Source organism: Alligator sinensis, unplaced genomic scaffold, assembly GCF_000455745.1.
Source record: "Alligator sinensis unplaced genomic scaffold, ASM45574v1 scaffold917_1, whole genome shotgun sequence".
NCBI classification, from domain to species: Eukaryota; Metazoa; Chordata; order Crocodylia; family Alligatoridae; genus Alligator; species Alligator sinensis.
This window is the reverse complement of record NW_005841988.1, coordinates 2000974-2023268: the sequence shown is the minus strand read 5'-3', so window position 1 is coordinate 2023268 and position 22295 is coordinate 2000974. Positions and strand designations below refer to the sequence as shown.

The following is a 22295-nucleotide window of genomic DNA, read 5'->3' as shown; positions in this document are numbered from 1 at the left end:
TTCCTTTGAGTAAAAACAAACAAGGGGAAAAAAAGAGAAGCCACAAAATAATTATAAAACATATGGTGCAAACCACGGCTGTGTTTATTTTATGACAGTTAACATTATTTACAGTGTAATCTGGTCAGAATTAATACTCAAAGGGCTATCCACAAAATATGTCCAACATTTTATTTTTTAAACCACGCACACTGCTCAGTCATGTTGTCAGCCCATCTGAGTGAATCTGCTGAATTGGAGATCTCCTGTTTTCCCCCAAACAAAATGCAAGACTATTTATTTTTTATGGATTCATTATAAATTCTTGAATGACACAAACTGCAAGCTGCCAATAGCAGTAAAAGGCTAGGAAGAAAGGCTGGTTTTTAAACTTGCCAAAATTTTATGGAAACGTAACATTTAAAAAACAAAACAAAACAAAACAACATAACCCCTCTTCCACTCCCTGTATCTGATTCTTTAGCAGTACTACTGGCTTTTTCATATTAGCTCAATCACTCACATGTTGTAGCCTTGCTCTTGAGCCACTTACCCAAAGCCCCTTTCCTTTTTCACAAATGGTGTTAAGTAAATCATGTCCAAGTACATTGTGAAGAAAACAGACACTCATTTTAGTAGATCATTCTCATTAAATCATGAATTGCATCTGGACACCTCATGGAAAATGTGGACACCTACTTCATAAATGGAGAATTAAAGAGAGACTAAGTTGCGATTGTGGTGTGATTTTTCAGACAGTGCAACACATTGTGAACAATTGCCCAATTAGATCATTTAATGGAAATCTAAAATCAGTCCATGCAGCTACCCTGAAACAGCTGAATGGTTATCAAATTTAGATATTAATCTATGAATGTTGTAATCCTAAAATGCATACCAAAGAAGAAGAATTAAATCAAGTTCAGCACAGTGAATAAATTCTTAGCTCCTTGAACAGTCTAAGCTGTTTTCTATGAGGTCTGTAAAGTCTAAGAAAGAAGTCATCTCCATGGCTGCTGCTACCTCATGAGGGCTACAGTGGCTCCTTTACATTCACTCTGAAGAAGAAATGAGAGGCAAGCAAGCAGGTGACTTGGTACTGCTTTTCTATGGATCTCCCTTGCACTCAACTCCACAAAAAATTCCTGGTCAGAGTGAACACATGAAAAGGGCAGCAATCTGGAACACAGAGGCTAAAGAGCTCCTTTTGCAGGTTTCCTGCCTTCATGCACAATGAAAGTATGTCAGAGGTCTCTGCTACTGACAGGAGATGTGGGCCAAGTGAGAAGCTCAGGAAGGTCCCTGGTTTGTATCTTGTATTCTCTAAAGGAAATGAGCATCAGGGCACTGGTAGAGAGGAGGCTTCTCAGGTGGGAAGAGTTAAAAATATAGGAAAGTTGCTCTAAAACTTGTCATTTTCAATCTGAAACTCCTCACAGAGTTATACTGTAGGATTCAAGGATTCATCCTCATTCAAAAATTTACAGTCTAAGTAAATGTCTGGCTTTACAGGGAAGCAAATCATAGCTGTGAAAACTACCTAAAGGCAACACACCATCCTTAAAGCCCTGACTCAGAAGCTTAAGCATGTGCCCTACACCAAACATGAGAGTAGTTTATTGCTCAAGCAAACTATGCAAATGCTTATATATGTTGCTAAATCAGGCCTAGATGCTGAAAAATGGAATTGGGTCAAGAAATATGGACTTTTGTACAAGCCAGTAATTAAGGTGGTTATGAGGGCTGCAGCATGATATTCTTTTATGCAGTGAGGCAGACAGTATTTTGAGGTGAAAATGAACACAATCGGTGAGTTATTAGCATAGCTGCATGCCTGACAACAAAGGTAAAAACCTGGACACTGATACTCTGCTGGGTTGCAAAAGATGCCTTCACTTCTTATTTGCTTTTTTAGTATTTGCACTACTGTGAGGAAAAAACATAACTTGAGCAATTAATTGTATGTTAACAAAGTTACTTGATAGAGATGTATAAAATTTCTGAGTGCAAAAGATGTCTGTTCATTTCAAAACCCCAGATGTATAAAGAACTTCCAAGTAGCCTGACATTAAAATACTTGAAAACCCACAAGATTGCAGCTTTCTACTGTGCTGACATTTTCACTCTTATCCATCCAAGTTATTACATTGATAAAGGAAGGAAGAAAATACTAATGTACAACTGATTTCCACTGGTATTTTTGGAGACAACAAGCAGCAAGCTAAGGGCTAAAATGTTTAAAACTAGTGTTTTGATTTAACCACAGAACCCAGATGATTTGCATCTCCCACAGTTCCACATCCGGGGAGGGAGGACATAACAAGCCCTAGACGTATGTCAACAGCATCATGCCAGTAGCATTCTCAGAGAGAGATGTTTTCTAGCACACCCTGCCTAGCCACTTCCACTTGCCCATGCTAACCCACAAATGAGTGAAGCCATATCAGGGGTGCCCTGGCAGTTGCTCTCAAGACGCCTGCATTTGGCACGCTTTCCTGTCCCTGTTCCCAAATACCGGACTTCTAATAGGTCTAACATCTGTTATGTTTAGACCTTTTGGGGCTAAAAACAGGAACAGAAGGGGAAGAGAACCCAGGTGGGATACATAACCCATTCTGCCCCTAATTCGAGAGTGTCCCAAGACCCATTATATAGTTTTAGGCTAAGGACAGAAGTTACACATAACCCGATTTAAGTGATCAGAAGCTGGTTTAAACCAGTAACAGAACAGAAGCTCAGTGCACATAAAGGAGTTTCAAAATAGCTAAAACTGATTTAAGGTAAACCTGGTTGAATGTCTGATCAGACTTAACTGATTTGCGTCAAACCAGTTCATGAAACTTCTGTCCCAGACCCCTTCTGTCCCAAGTTAAAGTTAAATCTGAGTCTCCCACCATCCCAGCATGCTTTCCAGTCCTGGACTGAGCTGTGCTGTTTGCTCCAGAGAGCAGGGCTGGCCCCACCCCTCTGCTCTGCAGCTGGAGCAGTGAGGGCTGGTTGACAACTGGGTACGGGGGGCACAGACAAGCCCAGCTGGGGATGCAGCCCAGTCTTTGTTAGGGGGGGACTGTGTCCCGTCCCGTCCCGTCCCCCCCCCCGCAAACCCCAGATGGGGTCTGGGGCCAGGGAGGAGGATTAAACCCCCCCTTCCCTCACTCAAATTTACTGCTGGCTACAACTGTGGACTACAAATCCCAGAGGCACCTGGAAGCAGGGAGAAGTAGTTAAGAGCAACCCTGCAGAGTCCTGCTGCTGTGATTTTGGACTACAAATCCCAGGGACCTTGGTGGGGAGGGGCAGCAGGAAGAGGAAGCAAACACATAGCTTATACGGTCTACGTGCCAGAGAGCCATGCTCTAGTGCCCCCTGACTTCTGGCCTGAGCCACTGCTGGCATGTGGCTGCATTTCCTGAATCAAGGTAAATGGCTGTTCACTTCTGTTTCAGTTAAATCTATGCAGCTTAAACTAACCTGCAAGGACTGAATAGATTAAGCCTCAGGCTTTTTGACTGTCTGTACTTAGCCTTAGAGTTTTAGCAGCACTGACAAATTTCTCACTTCTACATATTATTTTGGTAGATGCATAACAAGGAAGAAGCCAGCTTCATACATATGAAAAGAAATTAAAAACAGCACCAGTAAAATTACTTAACTGTCTCTAAAACTTTTTCTGCAATATACATGACATACATGCAAGTATGTGGGGTAATATAAAAAACTGGTTTGGGATGAGCTACATAATTCAGTCAAGATTCAAAATAATGGTTCAGACCTTGCCACCTCTTGTGCTTTTATTATGAATTTTACAATGTTATAGTGAGACTCACCACCATTAGGTTTATTTTTTTAATGCCATTACCTTCTGGAGCTTTGTGATTCATAAACAATTTCAGTTTTAATTTTTAAAAAGTATGCTTTATACAAAAGACACTTAGAACTATTTTTTTTTTAATCTCATGGTTTTAATTCAATTTCACAAGTTGGGGGCTCTGATTTATGTTTTTTTTAAATGTCGAAGGATTACCCTTCCTGAATACCTCCATATCAAATCCATGTTTGCCACGCCACATCATCATGCATATTGTATAGATTTAATACAGTCCAGCAGTCTTAAAATTCTACCTGTCCTACAAGGGATTTCCTACTCTGCAAGACAAGTGTCAATGAATAACACAGACTTTCCCACCCTTCCTGCAGGAAGAATTTTAAGATTTTGAAAGTACAATCCTAGCCACTGAAGTCAAAGAGAGTCCTCTCATTGATTTCAATATAACACTATACATATTCACAGACATTTCTCCCCAGTACAAAAAGGAAATAAAATCATTCACAATGCACCAAAAAGAAAAGCTTGGACAATTTGTTTTCTCATGTTTTCTAAGAAAACTGTTAAAAATAATTACTAATAAGCGTTATTCCAGATAGTGCCAATGTTTCAAAATTTTACTAGACAATAATATTGCTACTTAATAGTTATATGTCCCCTTTCATTAGAGAATCTCAACGTGTTTTATAAAACTAGCTTAGCTTTACAGCATCCAAGTATAAATAAGGATCACGTTGTAGATGGGTATAAAAGAATCACGTACAAATTAACAGTGGGTACATCTACACGTGCGCTTTACTGCTGATTAAACTAATTAGCTCAACAGTAATGTGTCACTGTCTACATGTGCACCAGTATTAGGGCACAGTAAATTAACTCTGCCATAAGATAGCACTTTCAGGGACAGTGCTATCTTACAGTGGGTCCATTTACTGCATAGAAATGCACATGTAGATGGTGACTGGGCAAGGATCAGATTCCTGTCTGCTGCCTAACCACATGGTTCCACAGGTTCAACACCTTTGTGCTCCAGCCAGCTCCTCCGCCACCTGACACCACCACCCAGAGCCCAGGGCTGACTCCCCATACCCTCTGCCAGCCCAGGCCTGCTCTGCCCCGGCTCAAATTGCTGCTGTCCCAGGTGCATGTATAGACACTACACCCAGGAACAGTTTACTCTGGCTCAACCAGCTCCATAGCTTATTGCTTTACTAATTTAATGTGTTGGTGCACCCAGTTAGTAGAAGAATTTGGGGCTCTTGACTCCAAGTAAACTGAGACTCCAACATGCTACCAAATGACAGCAGCAATATGGAAGAAGTATAGAAGACTAAAAATCCTTAATTAAAATATAAGACTTCAAAACAGCTAGATTCAAAATGTACATTGATAAGCAAGGGGATTGTCTCTATTCTGCACAGTACTCTTTTACAGCCTAGAAGGCAACAATAAGTGTTAATGACATTTACCCCTTCTAATAAGAGTCATTCACACTTCACTGTTATTCCTTGTTATTGCTCAGGACAGGCACTAGCACCTCATTGAAAGATCAGTGCTGCAAGGGAAAAAGTCCCCCTGAGATCCCTCAGACTTCAAGAAAAGCACTAAATCAACTGATGCTGGATAGATGACAAGTTTGATTCTCTGAAGCCCTTCCAGGTTGCTAAATGTCTGCGGTTCTGGGTTTCATGAGTGCCTGAAGCCACTTTTGACACATAGACAATCAAACCCACCCCCAAATATCAAGAAATAAGGGCAGCAGGTGTCTAAATTGGGAAAGATCTAAACCCATTCAAGTGTAATGGTCTGGCAGGATCCAAATGCTGTGTACTGCCTGAGTTACCTTCAACTGATGTTAGCTAAACGGCTAAGACACAGCCCCTTTCACCTCCAAAACCATTATGAATCAAATTCAGGGTATGGCCCTCAGTAGATCAGATACAGGTCTGCGGTAAGCATGGAATCAACTCCTAGGAGGATTCCCATTAAAATAGATATAGTGTTTCATGGTTCTGGACACAATGGCTATACTGTAAAGTTTTGTTTTGCTTTATTTTTATAAAAGTCCTTGCACTGCTCTCATAGAACTTGGGGCAACAGCATTAATCATCAATGTCTGCCCCAGAAATACTGCAAATAATCGCAGCTTTTTTACAGCTTAGTGATGCACATTCATCTGATGACAGATTCCCAATGATCATGCTGTATAACAGGGGTGGGTAAAATACAGTCTATGGACTGGATCCAGCCCATCAATTGACTGGATCCAGATGGTGGGCAGGCAGCAGCTCTGGCAGCTGCACTGGCTCTGGCAGCCACCTGGCCAAGACTGCCACCTACACAGAAGTAGAAGCATGAACACACCTGCAGGTGTATACCATGCCCCAGCACCCTGAGTCTGGACCTGGCAGCTGCTAGCTGCATCCACAGCTGCCCAAATGCAGGCAGCAGCTTCCAGGTCAGGGCTCTGGATGCAGAGGGTTGGGCCATGCTAAATCTGTGGGAAGATTCAGGCTTCCACAGTGGTTGGGAGGAGTGGCTCTCAACAGGCCACCAAAACTCATGAAGTGGCCTACCAACCCACATAATTGCCCACCCCTGCTCCGTAAGAATACTGATTCTGTGGCACAGGAGAGTAAGTTAAACTCAAGCACATCTGCAGATGAAACCAGGAAACTGAAGATATTCATTTATTTAAAATATAATAATTGGAAAATGTTCTTAATCATAAACAGTTAATGGTATTTATGAATTTGAATTCAATCTAAAGGAAGGAAGCTGGAAATCATTTCTTCCTTTGCTTACCTGCCAAGATTCAAGTTCAGGGTTCTGTTTCTCTTGTAACACCTGATGACATCTCACACCTACAGCAACCTAGTGAGTGAGGTAAAATGCCCCCTGCTCTGTTTTAGGTGTTTGCGATTTCATCAACCATTGCAAGAGACCCACAGAACTATGAACTCAGGTCTTGGCAGCTAAAGAGCTTTTCAATTCGGTGTTAAAAGAAAGCACCCATGATTCTGGCATGTGCCTGACTGGCCTCCAGTAACAAGCATTCCCAATCTTCTGTGTTCCACTAGCCATACCAGACTGCATAAAACTACGTCAGAGAGTCTACTTACTATTTTCTTTCATTTCTGTACTAGGAACAGTCAGTGCTGCCCTACCTCCCTCTCACTGCTAAACCAGGAAATCCAGCCCCCCTCCCACAGCATGGACCCCAGCCCCACAATCCCTAAGCATGTGGTATGTTAGCTAATGCCAAGAGGTGCCCATGTGTGTCCGTCTGCCCCAATTTCACTGAGGCAGGCAGACAGAACAGTCACTGCTTAGGGCTGTTTGGAGCTAATCAACAGGTCAGCCCGTAAGCTGTTTAAGTAGTTTGAAGTAATCGAGAGGGGACATTGTTTTGCTGATTGGGTGATAAAGACTGTTATCACTATCAGCCCCCAGCTGGCTTGTTTGCCTGTCAGTTTGCTGCACACAGTGTGACAAAGCAGGGAGGGAGATTGAAAAGCTCTGTATCATCTACATATGCATGCACTGCAACCCCCCCCACCCCGCAACCCTTGCTGCAGAGTGCCAGCCTGGGGCTGGCAAGACTCCCGCCCCTTGAACAGCCAGCGGGGAAAAGACTGGGACTATGCAGACAGACCTCCCTAATGAGAGAACCCTGATGGGGCCTGGCCATGCCCCCCTCAGCTCAGCTCCCTGCAGAAGGGAAGTGAGGGCTGCTCTGGTGCCCCCTGACTTCTAGCCTGAGCCACTGCAGGCATGTGCCTGTATTTTCTTAGTCCAAAGAGAATGGCTGTCCAGTTTCAAACCACTTCAACCGAGTCAGGCTAGATTAACTTGCAAAGATTGAATCAATTCAGGCTCAGGCTTTTTCAATGTCTGTCCCTAACCTTCAGCATCAATGCTACAGTTTTAACCCTTTCACTGCTCATTCAGTGGAGGCTGTAAGGTTAAAACTGTAATTTTTGGCTGGCTAGAAACATTGAAAAATGTATTTTACCCCTGAAGTCAGCATTTAGCTGTCACTCTGGAAAAATCTTTTTCCCTTTATTCTGCCTTCCCCAGACCAGTTGCATGTATTATTTGGGCAAGTCTGAGAAAAAAAAACAGTATATCCCACTCTATCCAACGCCATAAACTCTTGACATCTTATGTTCTTGCATGATTCAAGTATACACAGATATGATTAAAGTGATGAAGAGTCATGCAACAAAGAAGGTTGGTGGTTCTGCTACAGAGGCAAAGATATCAAAATGCAGCAGGAAGATATTAAGAAAGTTAGTGCAGACACACACAGAGTCATTTTGAAAACACTTCATAGTGGAGTTAAGAGCAACACAGCTGTACCCCTGCACAACAATGCTTCCCTATAGTTCAAGAGCTGTGCTTTGGTTCAAAGTTCCTGTGCTACCTCACTCTCACAAGTCCTTAAAATTTATTTGAGCTTTTGAGTTTGGGGTAGACACAATATTCACTGTTGACTTGGAACAGATAAAACGAATACAAAAGAGTGAGAAGCACAGCAGCAACTCTGAATTTCACAAAAGTGTAAGGGAGTCACTTTAAGCTGGCTCATGTGATATAGAAAAAACTCTTCCATAGTCATGGATTTTAGGAGGTAAGGTACTGTGGGAGGAATGGAAACTCAGGAGATATATGTGTAATTTAATATGGCCTTTTCATCTCTAACTTCTGTGGTAAAGAGGAGAGCGCGTGACAAGGAAGGAAATGGAACGGGGTGAGGCTGAAAAAGGGAAGATAGATGAGAGAAAAGGAAGGAAAGGAAAAAGCAGGAAAGGGAGTAAGCCACAATGAGATGGGGGCAGGAGGGAAACAATCGGGGTGATGGGAGGGAATCAGGGCAGAGAACAAAATATGCAGTAAATAAGGTACAGAGAAGTACATTTAAGACCATTGAGTACTCAGAACATTGAGTAACTACAGGCATGTTTTGAGTGCAAGTTGGGGGTTTGGAGGTTAGAATTTTAAACTGAGCAAAGGAATATATGTGAATATAAAACAACAAATACAAGAGGGAAAGAAAATACAAACACAGAAAGATACTTAAAGCAGAAAAAAGCAGAATCTACCCTGCATTTATGGCTCTATATCTCCCTTCCACTCCCAAATAAAATAAATGGAAATAATGGCAACTGAAAGTTGAAAAAAAATTCCACAGCCAAAGAATGGGTAATCTGTATTTTGTTACACACTTTTCCAGAGATTTTGCTGAATAAGTCTTTTTAACCTCTCTCTTCCTCGGTTTTCTCATCTATAAAAGGTATAATACTCACCTACCTCGGAGAGACATGACAACATTATATGTATGAAAGTTTAAGGTGCATTCATGTCATCAGGTAGACGTTGCTAAAGAAGTGCAAAGTATTAGTTAATTATGATAGATTCATATAAAATTCACCCAGAAAAAGAACCAGACCAACAAGGATAGAAAAAAATCATAGAAAACCAATGTATGTAAAATACATTTCCATAATATTTATGAAGGGTAACTGTCACTTGTCATTTTATAACTTCATTTTACATCTTACAGATTACCTGAAAAAAAGAAGATTTTTCTATGACTGGCAAGCACGTAAGGATTCTTGGTTTGCTACCCATGTCACCATTAGATCACAAACATTCTCTTACTTTTATGATTTGCATTAATATAAATATGCTTCTATTAGTGAATTACTAATGAATTAGATGGCACTGTTTTTATGATGGAAGATTTGTCCTGGGAGAGGAAGCTGCCAGTTTGATAGCTGATTGTCATTTGGATAATATTGAGCGTAAATATTTCTGTTACCATTACTTAACCTGACTTTTGCTCGTTAGGTACCTTAATGGAGGGGTTGTTTTTTTTTTTTTTAATTTGGACAAATGATGCTTATTCTAAAAGTGTAGATCCTTCAACAAACTAATAATATAAACCCAAGTTTGTCTCTGCCATGCTCAATGATGCTCAGAAAAGAGCATCTTGGAAGATTTTAATAGATGCATATAAACTAGAAAGATGAGACAAAAACAACTGTTTTCTATTCTATGCTACAGAACCACTGTAACTTGACCATGGTAGTACTGAATACAAGTAATATTTAATTTTAAGAACAGTCAAACAACGTCCATAGCTACATATTCAGCCATGTTGAACAGGAGGCACAGGGGCCACAGAACAAAGGAGTAACACATTATTAACAGCTCTTACATTACATTTCTTGGGTCTCTCTTCAAATCCCCTGCACACTCTTGATGCAAGAATGAGTCAAAAGAACAATCCCTTTCTTTTCTGATGGAGATATAAGCAAGCCATTGAGGCAAACCAAACTCTTCCACCTAGAGTGGAATAATTTAAAAAGTCATGAAAATGTTGCGATTCAAATATTCCACATGCAAATGTCACTCTGATTTAGATGCGAGTACAACCCAGTGATTTAAAAAAGCTACACTATAAAACACACAGGATGCTCAACTTGATTAAAGTATAATTGCTGTTAGAACAGTGTCTGAAAATGACATCATTTTATGCATGCTCCAAATCACATTGGCTAAATTAAGCGACTAAAAACGTTTTTGTCACTGTTTGCTCTAGTAAGTCCTGCAGAACACTACTGGGACAGCAAGCTGAAGTCTATTTTGACTCTTCATCAACAGAATTGTTAACTAAATGCTTACAGTAGGATTGTTGCTAACACTGTGCAAGCAGAAAAGCACATAACTTGGCCATCAAATTCACCAGTGGAGTGAAAGAGTTGGTACTCAGGTAAATATATCTTTTTTTAACTTGTAAAATAATCATAAACCTAAGGGAGACAATGAAACACAAAATCCCCACATGCAGTCCTCTCAGTACTATGGGAATACTGTATGCTTTTGGAATTTCCTGTTTTTGAATGCTTGATATTGCCATTGAGAGAAACATGAACTACAGAAATGAGAAGAGGCATAGCTCTGCCACTAACTCATTGTATGACACAAGTCACTTAACCACTCCGTGCCTCATGAAAAATGAGGGAGCTGGGAATATTAACTAATTGTTCACAGAATGCACTGAAAAGCCCGGAATTGTTATCAACAACATAAAATCATTATTTGTGAAAGGACAGAGTCCAGAGGCCTTACTAATATTGTGCTAACTGAAATCAATGGAATCAGTGGTAATATAAGTTACTATTTAATAGGGCTGTGCGAAGCTTCAGTCCCTGCTTCAATTCAGCAGAGATTCAGCCTGATTCAGTGGCTGAATCTCTGAATCCAAATCAAATCAGGAGATCCTTTAATCTCTCTGAATTGAATTGGAACCCTCCGAATTGATTCGGAGAGATTCAGAAAGATTTGGACATAGAGACAGCTTTTTTTCAACATACCTCTAAGTAGCAAGGGCTCATAAGTGCTGCGATGATGAGGTGCATGGAGTGTCCCACAGAAGCACAGAGGGCTCCCCAGCACACTCAGCAGCAGACCCAGAAGTGGACCCAAAGCACTTCCGGTCCACTTCCAGGTCTGCTAGGGGCATGCGGAGGCCCCCCTGGTACTCTCCTGTCTCAGTGACTGGTGCTCCCTGGGTCTGGGAGGGGCACCCAGGGTGCCCAGTGGCTGACTGCCAAGCTGAAGAGGCACGGGAGGGCCCTCCAGCATGCTGCACAGCAGACCTGGAAGTGGACCAGAAGTACTTCCGGTCCACTTCTGGGTTTACTGCCAAGCACATGGAGAGCCCTTGCACTCCTGTGGGATGCTCCATGCACTCCAGCATTGCAGCAATCACTAGTTGTGCCCACTACCTAAAGGTACATAGAAAAAACTTTTAAAGCTGTGTCTATGGCTGAATCGCTGAGTCTCCGAATCAGCATCAAATCTTCAGATTTGGATTTGGCCAAATCAAAATCAGGGACTGTGATCCAAATCAACAAATTGAATCGCTGCCCCTGATTTGTGCCAAATCCAAATTGAATAGGGCCTGCTTTGCACATCCCTACTATTTAATGTGTGTGAGCATTACAGAATCTGCTACGTAATAGAAGAATTATCACTGATATGCATATGGCCTCACATTGCCTGCAGTGATAAGAACTACTGTTCTGTACCACTTCTGGAATAAATGAAGTAAATTATTTTCTTGAAATGGATATCAAGAATATCACCCTAGAGAATCTTCAGTCCTCTGTATATACAGTCCAGAAAGCTTCACCACACTAAGTTTTTTCTGGGATCACCTGTAAGGGTGAGATCACCAAGTACTCTATCTCCAAAGGTATGCAGTCCTTATACTCTCTATTGAGATGCCCAACCAGGTTGTCCTTCAGTACATTGGTGATGTGTAAATCTTTTCACTAGCAAGTAGGGGACAACATTGCTCATGAACCAGAAAAGAGAGGCCAGGTGTTAATCACTTTAAACCACTACTGACCTCTTTTTAGATTTGAAAGCTCTGTATCACATTATCAATCCCCAGAGCCATCTAGTGTGCTCAACAGTTTCACTTGTTATTCTCTACTGAAGGCTTAATGACACAATTAGCCATCTTATAAGTACAAAAACTAGCTTGTTACTTTTAAAATTCACTATGGAAAACAAAGTCTTTCACAAGAGCAAACATGCCCCCAGCAGATTGCAGGTTGCTGTCCATTCTACTTGTCACCGACTACCTGGCCTGGGTCCCTCCTGTTTCTCCTTGAATGGATCTGCAGTAGACCCAGTTGGGAACTTTTCCTTTAAAACATTTAGCTTACAGAAAATATAGATTCTCCAAAAACCTTTTCTCTCTGTGGGAAAATTCTGATTGCCAACATTTTTTCCAGAACTTTCTATTCTGGGAGAAAAGAGAATTCTGATATTTCAGCAATTTTCAGGGGATAGAAATTCCCATTTTCATTTAGTAATAGTCAGGTATAACTATTTTAGACCTATACAGCTGCCGAATGTTAGGACCCCAAACCAGGACAGCGGTAAGGTAACGATTGGGAGCAATGACCAACCCTAATCTCTACCTGTGTCAAACCCCGTTTATCCCCTTTGTCTCCATGGTGCAACCTCATAATATGCATACTGGAACTATCTGTGCAGACAGTGAAGTCTTGTACTTAACACATTTCAGTGTACTCCTTTTGGCTGACAGAGCTCCTCAGCTTCTGCTCCCTGCAAAGATGTGCTACAATTCTTCAGATTTCTAATTTAATACATTTATCAGTTTTATATCTAGCAGTATAAGCTACATCTGAATAGCTCCCTTGATTCAGAGGATATGAAAAGTTTTTGCTAAGCAGTTCCAGGGGTTAGAATAGAAATGTTAGCATGGGGGGGAAGGAATGGTCTTTTAGCTACATTACAAGCCTGGGGCCCAGAAGTTTCTGTGTCAGCTGCAGGATGTGTCCGAAACTTCTGACATCTTAAATAATTCCCTTTATCAGTTTCTGGCATGGTTTTCCTATCAATAGTATGAGGCTAATAATGCTCCCATTTTCCCCAAACTTTCTGTATGGAAAAACTGGAAAATACATTTGTGAGGCACTCAATTTCTACAAAGTTGAGCTTCATAGAAAAGCCTATACACTATATAATGATTATGGTACCACTTGTATTCTTACAATACCGTCCTCCACTAAAAAAGGAAAAAGTAGTTAATAATACATTTATTTAAAAGAAACAAAAAACACCACCACACAAACAAAAATAAAACCTCAAGCTCGATACCAAAGATCTGATCGCGTTCCTTTAGGTTTCACTGGAAGCATGCTTTATAAAGAGGTCTCTCTTTTTTCCCATATACTCTGTCTCCCAGCTTTAACACAAACAAAATTAGAAAGCTAAACTGACAGACAGGCCTGACTAGTATGTCTTCATTTGCCCAGTAACACAATCCACAGCCAAGTGCTAACCAAGTCAATATGTGGTAAGTTTTTAACAACGCCCTAACTTGCCTTGATAATTATTCTGCTTTAACTGACATAATATTCAATATACTGTTGTTGAATGCAATAATGGTAAAATTGATGCCTTGAGGGCTACAATGCAATTGAGTTTTAGCCAGATAAACTGAACTCTAGCCTAATGGTGTATTATGGGCTTTACACCACTCAAATGCACAGGTCACAGTCTGACTGTTTATAACCCCCTATATATAATTATATTACAAGCCATTCTTGCATATCTTAAGATCATTCCAACAGATAATTAAAAAAAAAAAATCAATAGGGGCCTGATTCTGCAGTAGTTGCAAGAGCAAAACCACTATCAGTGACTCTTCTTCTCTGTGCCAGCTAGCAAATTGAATCCAAGGCTTGCTGTCTTATTTCCCACCTAGTATTTTTTATTTTTTCTGGTAGTAGAAAATTAATAATGTCCCCCCCACCGCCGAAGCAGGCAGCAAACTTTTCATATGGATTCCTCTGGAAACTAGAATTTTGTCAGCCCTTTTAATCAGAATTCAAAATCCAGAATCTAAAATGTCACAGAAAATACACACATCATCATTTAAAATAATACCTAGGTTCTATCAATAATACTAGCTATAGATTAGCTACTACTGCAAATACAATGATACAAGCAAGCATTCATATTTTCAAAAAAGATCAATTCTAATGTCTGAAATCAGGCTAAAAAAAAAAAAATCACAGAAGACTATATTTTACAGTTGGACCCCTATAACATTCAGCTTTTAAAAACAAGTTCCAGAAGGATTTTTAAAAAATTGAAAAGATTTCCAAATTGCATATAGCTTAATAAAAATAACAGGATCTCATTATATACTTACAGCCCATTTTCCCCCTTAATCTTTTTCTAGGGCTGTTTTACAATTCAGAAATGTTTATTGTAACAATCTGTATATGGTATTTTTAAGTAATGTATTTTTATAAAAACATGAAATATTAAGGCATCTGCATAATTTTATACAAGATAATGTGCTTTCTCTGCAGAGATGTGAACCATGGCAATGACTTTCAAAAATACATTCAAAGTTATGGGGAGCAGGAACCAAGACTCCTATGTTCTGTACCATACCAAGTAAACTATTAGAGCCTACATAAAGTAAAAACAACAGCATGGTACCAGTAATCCTCAAATGCAAAATGTGAGTAGCTTTCAGAACCTTATAGTAACCACGCTGCAGATCTGAAATGACTTTCTGAAGAGCTAGCATAATAAATCATTTTGAAACCTAAGAAATGCCATATTTTTATTCATTTGAAAAACTAAAATCTAAACATAGAAACACTTTGCGATTATAGCAAGCCATATTGGTTTTACAGAATGATGGATCTTGATATTTTTGTTTACTTTTTAAATTCAAACTACACAATATATGAATCTCAAGATCATCTTTCCACCATAAATTTATACTAGGATTTACCTTTTTATGTATTGCATTATGCAGATGTATATATGCATAAGTGTGCATATTGTTAAGGCTGGAAAAATAGGATTGGAGAAGCTGCTGCCTTAGACTTTAGAGCAGGGGTGGGCAAAATATGGCCTGCAGGACAGATCCAGCCCACGGGACAGATCTGGCCCACTAGGCCATTCTATCCAGCCCACGGGGCCCCTAAAAATTAATATTTATCTGTCCCTGGTTACTATCAAAGATGATAAGAGCCAGGAGCAGTAGGACCCAGGGGAAGCCCCAGCAGGCTCCTGCAACAGCAGGGCCCACTCAGCCCCACCCCCCCCAGCTGGAAGCCCCTGGCTAGCAGGGGCTTTCGACCTGGGACCACATGGCTCCTTGTGGCTGCATTGGTGGGGGAAACTCAAGTAAGAAGTGGGGGGCAGGGAGGACCCCCAGTCATTGAGACCAGGGCCAACTCAGCTCCATAGAGCCCCTGCCTGCTGGGATCTCGCGCTTCTACTGCTCTGCTCTGGCCCTTCCGGTGCTGGCCATGGGACATTGGTGCGGGCCCCATGCTCCCTCTGGCTCCCGTGCCCACTCACTCCCAGTGCCCCCCCCAGCCCTGCAGCACAGCCCTGGCCCCCCACTCACCGGCAGGGAACAAGCTGGTGCTGAGCCCCGCCTCCACCCTGTGGCGGGGGCCCCGTGCGGCAGCTGCTCGCAGCCCACACAGGGCTGTCCTGAGCAGGCACATGCAGACCCATGCGGGCTGCAAGTGGCTGCAGCATGGGGCACCGGGCATGGGGCAGGGAAGGGATCACTTTTCCCCATGCTTAGCACCAGCTTGTAATGTGCTGCTGCTACCAGCCTGGGTCCCACGCACACAGACCCCAGCCTGTACCATGGGGCTGGGGGGGGCACTACAAGTGAGCAGGCGTGGGAGCCAGCGGGAGCACAGGTCTCGCATCTGTGTCCTGGGGCCAGCACCGGTGGGGCCCAGAGCAGGGCAGCAGAAGTATGGGGTCCCAGCTGCCAGGGGCTCTGTGGAGCCAGGCCAGCTCCCCCCTTTCTCTGCTGGTGCAGCCCAGCCTGGCTCCACAGACCCCTGCCAGCTTGTGCTCCACTCTGGGCCCTACCAGTGCTGGCCCTGGGACATTGGCTCCAAGATGGTGACCAGGGGGTGGGGCACCTGTCAACAGGCAGGGCTACCCAGGCAGCCCTCGACAGCTTACCAAACCTGGGTAAGCGGCCCTCCGCCTAAATTGCCAGCCCCTGCTTTAGATTATAGAATCAAATGGTAGCCCCTTAAAAGTGTCAGTTGCCTTAAGTATTTGCAGTATTCAAGGTATTTCCTACAATAAGTGTAAGGATGAAGAAGGAAGTATTGTGGATATTGAGGAACTTATATTTTTCTGCCTGTGTAAAATGTGCAAATTTTACAGTGCCACCATGACTCTTAGCCCTCTCCACAGCTTTTCAAATTCTTCTCAAAATAGTTTGCGTAAAGATTTGCAGTTACAGTCACTGCAATTTTTAGGAATAGCTTCCTAGTCACAACCTTTAAATGCAAAAGGAAAGTCCACAAACAGATTTTTGCTACATGCTGTAAGCCACTTCCTACCTGAAGGATGTAACCCCTAACGTAGTCACGAAGTGTCCAGCCTAAGCCATGCAAGATGTGCAGCACCTCTTCTTGCTTCAGTACACTGAAGAGTCGATCAAGCAGTATCTTCAGTCTCACAGGTACGGCCTGGGTACCGTACAGCATTAAGCTGCTGATGTCAAACACTACGTTGGACTGCACAATCTCCACTTGGGTTGGATGGTACAGATGCTGAGTGCTAAGCTTGTCCAAAGCTGAGAAACAGAGGTTGAGAACAAGAGAAGAGACAGAAGAGGGAAGGGGGGGTGGAAAAAGTAAATAAAAAATATACCAAAGTAGATCTATTTTTGTCAACATATGTTCTCCATAATTATACTATGTGAAATAAATGGTTATCATAGACTAGAGACAGTAGGAAATTTGCCCACATTTTTAGAAAATCTGAGCCTTAATCTCTAGAAAAAAATAAAGACACTGAAATGTTTTAAAAATTACTGCTCTGCATTATCATAAAGTGAAATCATGGATTCACTGCTAATTACCAGCTGCTTGGCAAATATATCCAAATCAATAATTTACCTCTTTTGTATGAATTCAGGGATCAAACACATTAATAATTTAAAGAGCTGGTGAGGAGGAGGTAGGAATGCAGGATATCTAGTAATTCTTTTCCCCCTTGTTGTTATATTGAATGGGATGATAATACATATGGTATCATATTTTTATATACATCCGGGTTTACAACTGATTTCTTTTCTACTTTACAAAACTAAGAATCTAGATAGACAAGTTTGGTTCAAAAGGAACTTTTTTGAGCATTTTAAACAATGTTATAGGACATCCTCCTAAGTACTTTGGTTTCTTCTTGGCTCATGGTCACTTGAGAGTTCATGTACTCTTGATAAATTGCTTTCTTACATCCAGAGCGTAAAGGCCCTTATCATTTACCCACTGGCTTCATTCAACACATTTACTCCAAGGAATATTTTGTCAAAGAGTCTGGTTTTCTCATACTTCATTTCTTGCAACTGATTTGTCTGATCTTTCCTACTCTAGTTGTTAAGTCAACTTTGAATAAATAGCTTAAAATATTAATTTAGTGCTCACAGAAGATAAGGGATTGGCAAGCCTGGGGACTGTAGTCCTATGTCACTCCTCACAACATAGGTACTGAAAAAAGTAAAGGGTGAGATTTTGCCTGTTGCTCTTCCAAAGCACTTCGGGCACCTATACACATGCAGCAAGGCTGCTCTGATGCGCTGTAATTACAGTGCGTTCGAGCAGACTCGATTCATCGAGTCTACTGGAGCATGGTAATTACTGCACTCCAGCAGACTTCAGTGTCACATGTATCAGTGTCCCCGCACTGAAAAACAGCAGTCGGGGTGCTTTAAGTAAAGCTCATCAAACAAGTTTTAGTTAAAGTGCCCCCACAATCATTTTTCAGTAAGGGGACGCTGATACATGTGACACTTTAGGTGCTTTAATTAGAGCGGCTCTTGGAGCCACTCTAATTAAAGTGCCCCTCCCCCATTCTTGGAGCATGTGTATAAATGCCCTTCAACTATATAATCTTCTGAGAAAGCACTGATTTATTTACAAAGTTTAACAAAACAATTAGATTGAAATCCACATAGTTTAAATACCCTCTACAGTGTTTTCTTGGCTTGATATTGTTGATAACCTATATCTTTATTACCGTAACAGGTACATCATTTAAAATTCTTGGTTTGGTTGAGAAGTAAAAGGACTTATAAAATGTATCTTGTAAAAGGGGGTGAAGGTGGGGTATGTATGTATACACATTGACATGGAGGGAAAAGGACACGGTCAGTTTTTAGGCAGATAACAGTGGCTATTTGCCATGGTAAAGCAAAACCTGAATGCCTTAAAATAATAATAATAATAATAATAGCAATAGCAGCAGCAATAATAAGGCTAAGACTATCAAAGCACCAAAGCTTGATTCAAGCCTCACGGCACTTCTCAAAAGATGATCTAGATATTACCATTCTTGTTTTTACAGCCTAGAAAAAGGGAGGCTGACTCATTCACAATTGGAAAGTCCAAGCCAGAGATGAGACCAGAACCCAGATCTCCAGGCTTCTTCTTTAACTACTCAGTCACACTTCTCTTCTAAATGGCAATATAATGCTCTTTGTTAAATAAAGCTGTTTAAATTTTAAAATACATTAGGAAAGGTTACCTTCTTGCCTCTAAAACAGAAAACTGAATGGCCTAGGGGTTTAAGATGCTCTTCTACTTTTGACTCAGGTCAGTAACAACCTAAAGTTGTTTTTTATTAAATGACTATTTAGTGGATACTGAAGAATGAGTTTGGCAGTTGCAGGCCACCTCTTGGTGGACAACTTCCCATTTCATAAAATTTGACAGTGTTTGACAGGGACAGGACTGACATATAAGCAAAAGACAGATCAGAAAATAATAAAATGGAAATGAGAAGTGGTCCTTCAAGGCAACTTAAGCGCAGTGGCAGAGCACTGGGTAGAAGTTTTTATAATCAAGACTCTGCTCATCCTGTGACACTTTTCCAAGTTTACCACTGGAGCATAAAATCATTTGAAGAATTAGTTCTGAACAGGTATGTTAAGAGTCTATTGATGAACAAAACCATCTATAATTTGAAGTCACAGTCTTATTCAGAAAATTAACATAAATACAAATAAAAACAAAAAGTTCCATTCTTCTTTAAATTAATGTCAGGATGTATATTCACAGGTGCACTCTTACAAAAAGGGGATATATTTTTCCATGGGTATGTACCAGAGCATTTGTTAAATAGATGCAAAGACCCCACTAAAGACAGAAATGAATGCAGACATATGGAGGAGGAAAGGTGCTAATGCACCTTTCCATAAGGAATGAGTGTGTGACAAAAAATCTGTATTTTTTGTGGATCATTAATTAACGGAACCACTCTTCATTGCTTTTGACTCTGGAACCAAATAGTGTAGGAGCATGCAACCTTCCCCCATTATTTATAATTACAAAGTATTACCTTATTTGCTTATAAAAAAAAAGACTACTAAAAGTATTTACTGAGAACAAAAGAAGAAATAAAATAATGGAAAAAGGCTACATAGTAAATTAGCTTTGTATTGCATTAGATTCTTCCCAAGCATTCTGACAATCCAGAAGGGAGTATCTGTAACACACTGGGATCCATTTCACAATGTCTATGGAGAGCACCTAAGTTGCTTGCCCATCTGAACCATTAATGAACCAGTTCCAATACTCTGTGTTAATGAAAGGAAATAATTTGAAGCCATGGGAAGATCCAGGATTTTGTGAAGGGGAGTGCAGGAGGCTGCACCCCTGCTCCCAGCTCCCTGCATCCCCCGAGGCAGGCAGACCATACTGCCAGAGCAGCGATGGGGATTTTTATTAAGTCCCCAAATCAGGTGAGAATCCCATCCCCATCCCTCCCTGGCTCCCAGCATTCCCCTTCCTTCCCCTCTGTCCTCAGCAGCACATCTTCTCTCCTTCCAATCACTGCTCTCCCCTGCTTACCACTACCACTTCCACTGTCCTCATTGTCCCCAGCTGAGGGGCAGGCTAAAGAGCTGCTCCAGCTGGTCTCAGCAGTGCACAGCAGCTGCAGCAGCAAGTGAGTTCCGCTTTCCTGCTTCCCGCCTCCCCACCCCCACCGCCCTGACCAGGAACAATTTGAATAATAATATTTTGCCTAACTTAAATCCCTCATTTCACCTGCATATGACATTTGTCATCACTTCCCATCTTAAAACCTTGTACTCTCTTGCTGTGTGTTGATGAACAGCTACTGCATTTCAGGGATAGAACATTTATCCTGCTTTGTAGTACACAAGTAAGTTTGTAAGTGCTTTGGAATGCAAAGGCACTATGCACACACACACACACACACACGAGCTATTGTCATATCTGAAAAATGACATAAGCAGATGTCTCCTTATTAAAAAGATACCATCCACTTTTAAAGTGCATTAAAATATACACTTTGCCTGGCCCAACTGAAGTTATTAGTCATAGTGCTAATGCCACCTGTGGAATCAAAACTTAACCCAGAAAAGCCAAAATCCTTAATATGTTTGTGTTGCTTTTGCCATAACCTAAATAATCTCTTCAAAAGTCGCAAGTGGTTTTTCGGGTTCTATCTATGTATTAACAGTGCTGAAGCTAGGGAAACCCCCTTTTAGCCAACTCCTCCACTGCCTTTAATTATTGATGTTGCCTCCACTTTCTGGTATTTTCCCCTCTGGGTGAGTGGAAAGCTGTACACTGATATACAGGAGAAAAGGCCTAATGCATCTTAAAACCACATACTCTGCTGAGCAAAGCAGCTGACATTTTTGTGGAATGGCTGAAAAAAAAGGCCCTTGTGTTTTACTATAACATACAGTGGAATAATATTTCTGTGGAGAGCTCTACATTTGAAACGTTCATTTCAGGAATTTTAGCTAGTGAAAAAGGGTTGCATATGTTTATCTTTAGTGCTAAATTGCTATCAACTTAGTAATCATCAGAATGGGGGATCTCTTATCTATTCATGTGCCTGCTGTAGATCTGCAGGGGTCTCCACACAGGCTGCTTGCAGATATGGGGGAAAAACACCCCCAAAAACTCACACTTCACTGCAAGAGGAGGTGTTAGTTTGACCCAGCTCTGCAGCATCTGTATAGATCGGGCACTTCCGTGGGGCTTTTTGGTGCTTTTAGTTAAAGCTGATTCCATCAGTTATTAAATAAAAGTGCTAAAAAAGCCCCACAGAAGCACCAGATCTATACAGATGCTGCAGAGCTGGGTCTAACTAACACGTTGCCTCTTTTGGACATGTGCTGGGCTCAGCGCAGGAGCACACCACGTTTAAAGTCAAGCATGGTTTTTAGGTGGGGAAGGGGGCGTTGCTTGTTTTTTCCCCACAATGTCTGCAAGCAACCACAGCTATCACCACCAAAAGTTTTGCAAGGGATAACTGCCCAAATACCTGATAGATCAGTAGGTAGGTAGTGTCCAATATAGGGAGGGCTTGTAGGCACTCTAGTGAATACATGAGCACATACAACACACTAAGCCAGTTTCACTTAACTTTTTGGCCCTGCAGGCCTGCGAATTGGATCAGCTCTCATGTGCTTGGATCAAATCAGGTCACCAAAGACCCCGCTCTAACTCTGCCCAGACCCACATGCTGGGATTGGAGCTTCCCACTGCTTCCATGCAGTTTTGCATGCCAGGATGGGGACCTGAGCCATTCCCTGGCCCTGTGTGCTAGGATTGGGCCCTGTGCCACCATGTGCACCCTGCCATCTGGTGCTCATGGCCAGTCCTGTGGTACTCCCCATGGACTTGCAGGGAGCTCCACAGGCTGGATGAGAGTGCACTGGGGGCAGATCCAGCCTGAGGGTGGGTGTTGAGCACTCCTGCATTAGAGAAAATTACCCTGATCGACTTCTGTTGCAGACACAAGCTAAATAGCAGAAAGCCCAGCAGGTCTAGCAGTTTTAAGCAAGAAAATTTTCATGACACACAAATCTAGGGCAACATGACAAGCAAAG

At 41.6% G+C, this 22295-nt stretch overlaps 1 protein-coding gene across 1 annotated transcript in view; it reads right to left on the bottom strand.

Annotated features, from left to right (window-relative positions):
• Positions 1-22295, bottom strand: part of BNC2 (basonuclin 2) — a 456753-nt gene that overhangs the window by 119276 nt on the left and 315182 nt on the right. Inside the window, exon 4 of the mRNA XM_025201266.1 lies at positions 16762-16997. Coding sequence (XP_025057051.1) covers positions 16762-16997 — 236 coding nt within the window. The remainder of the gene's footprint in view (positions 1-16761; positions 16998-22295) is intronic.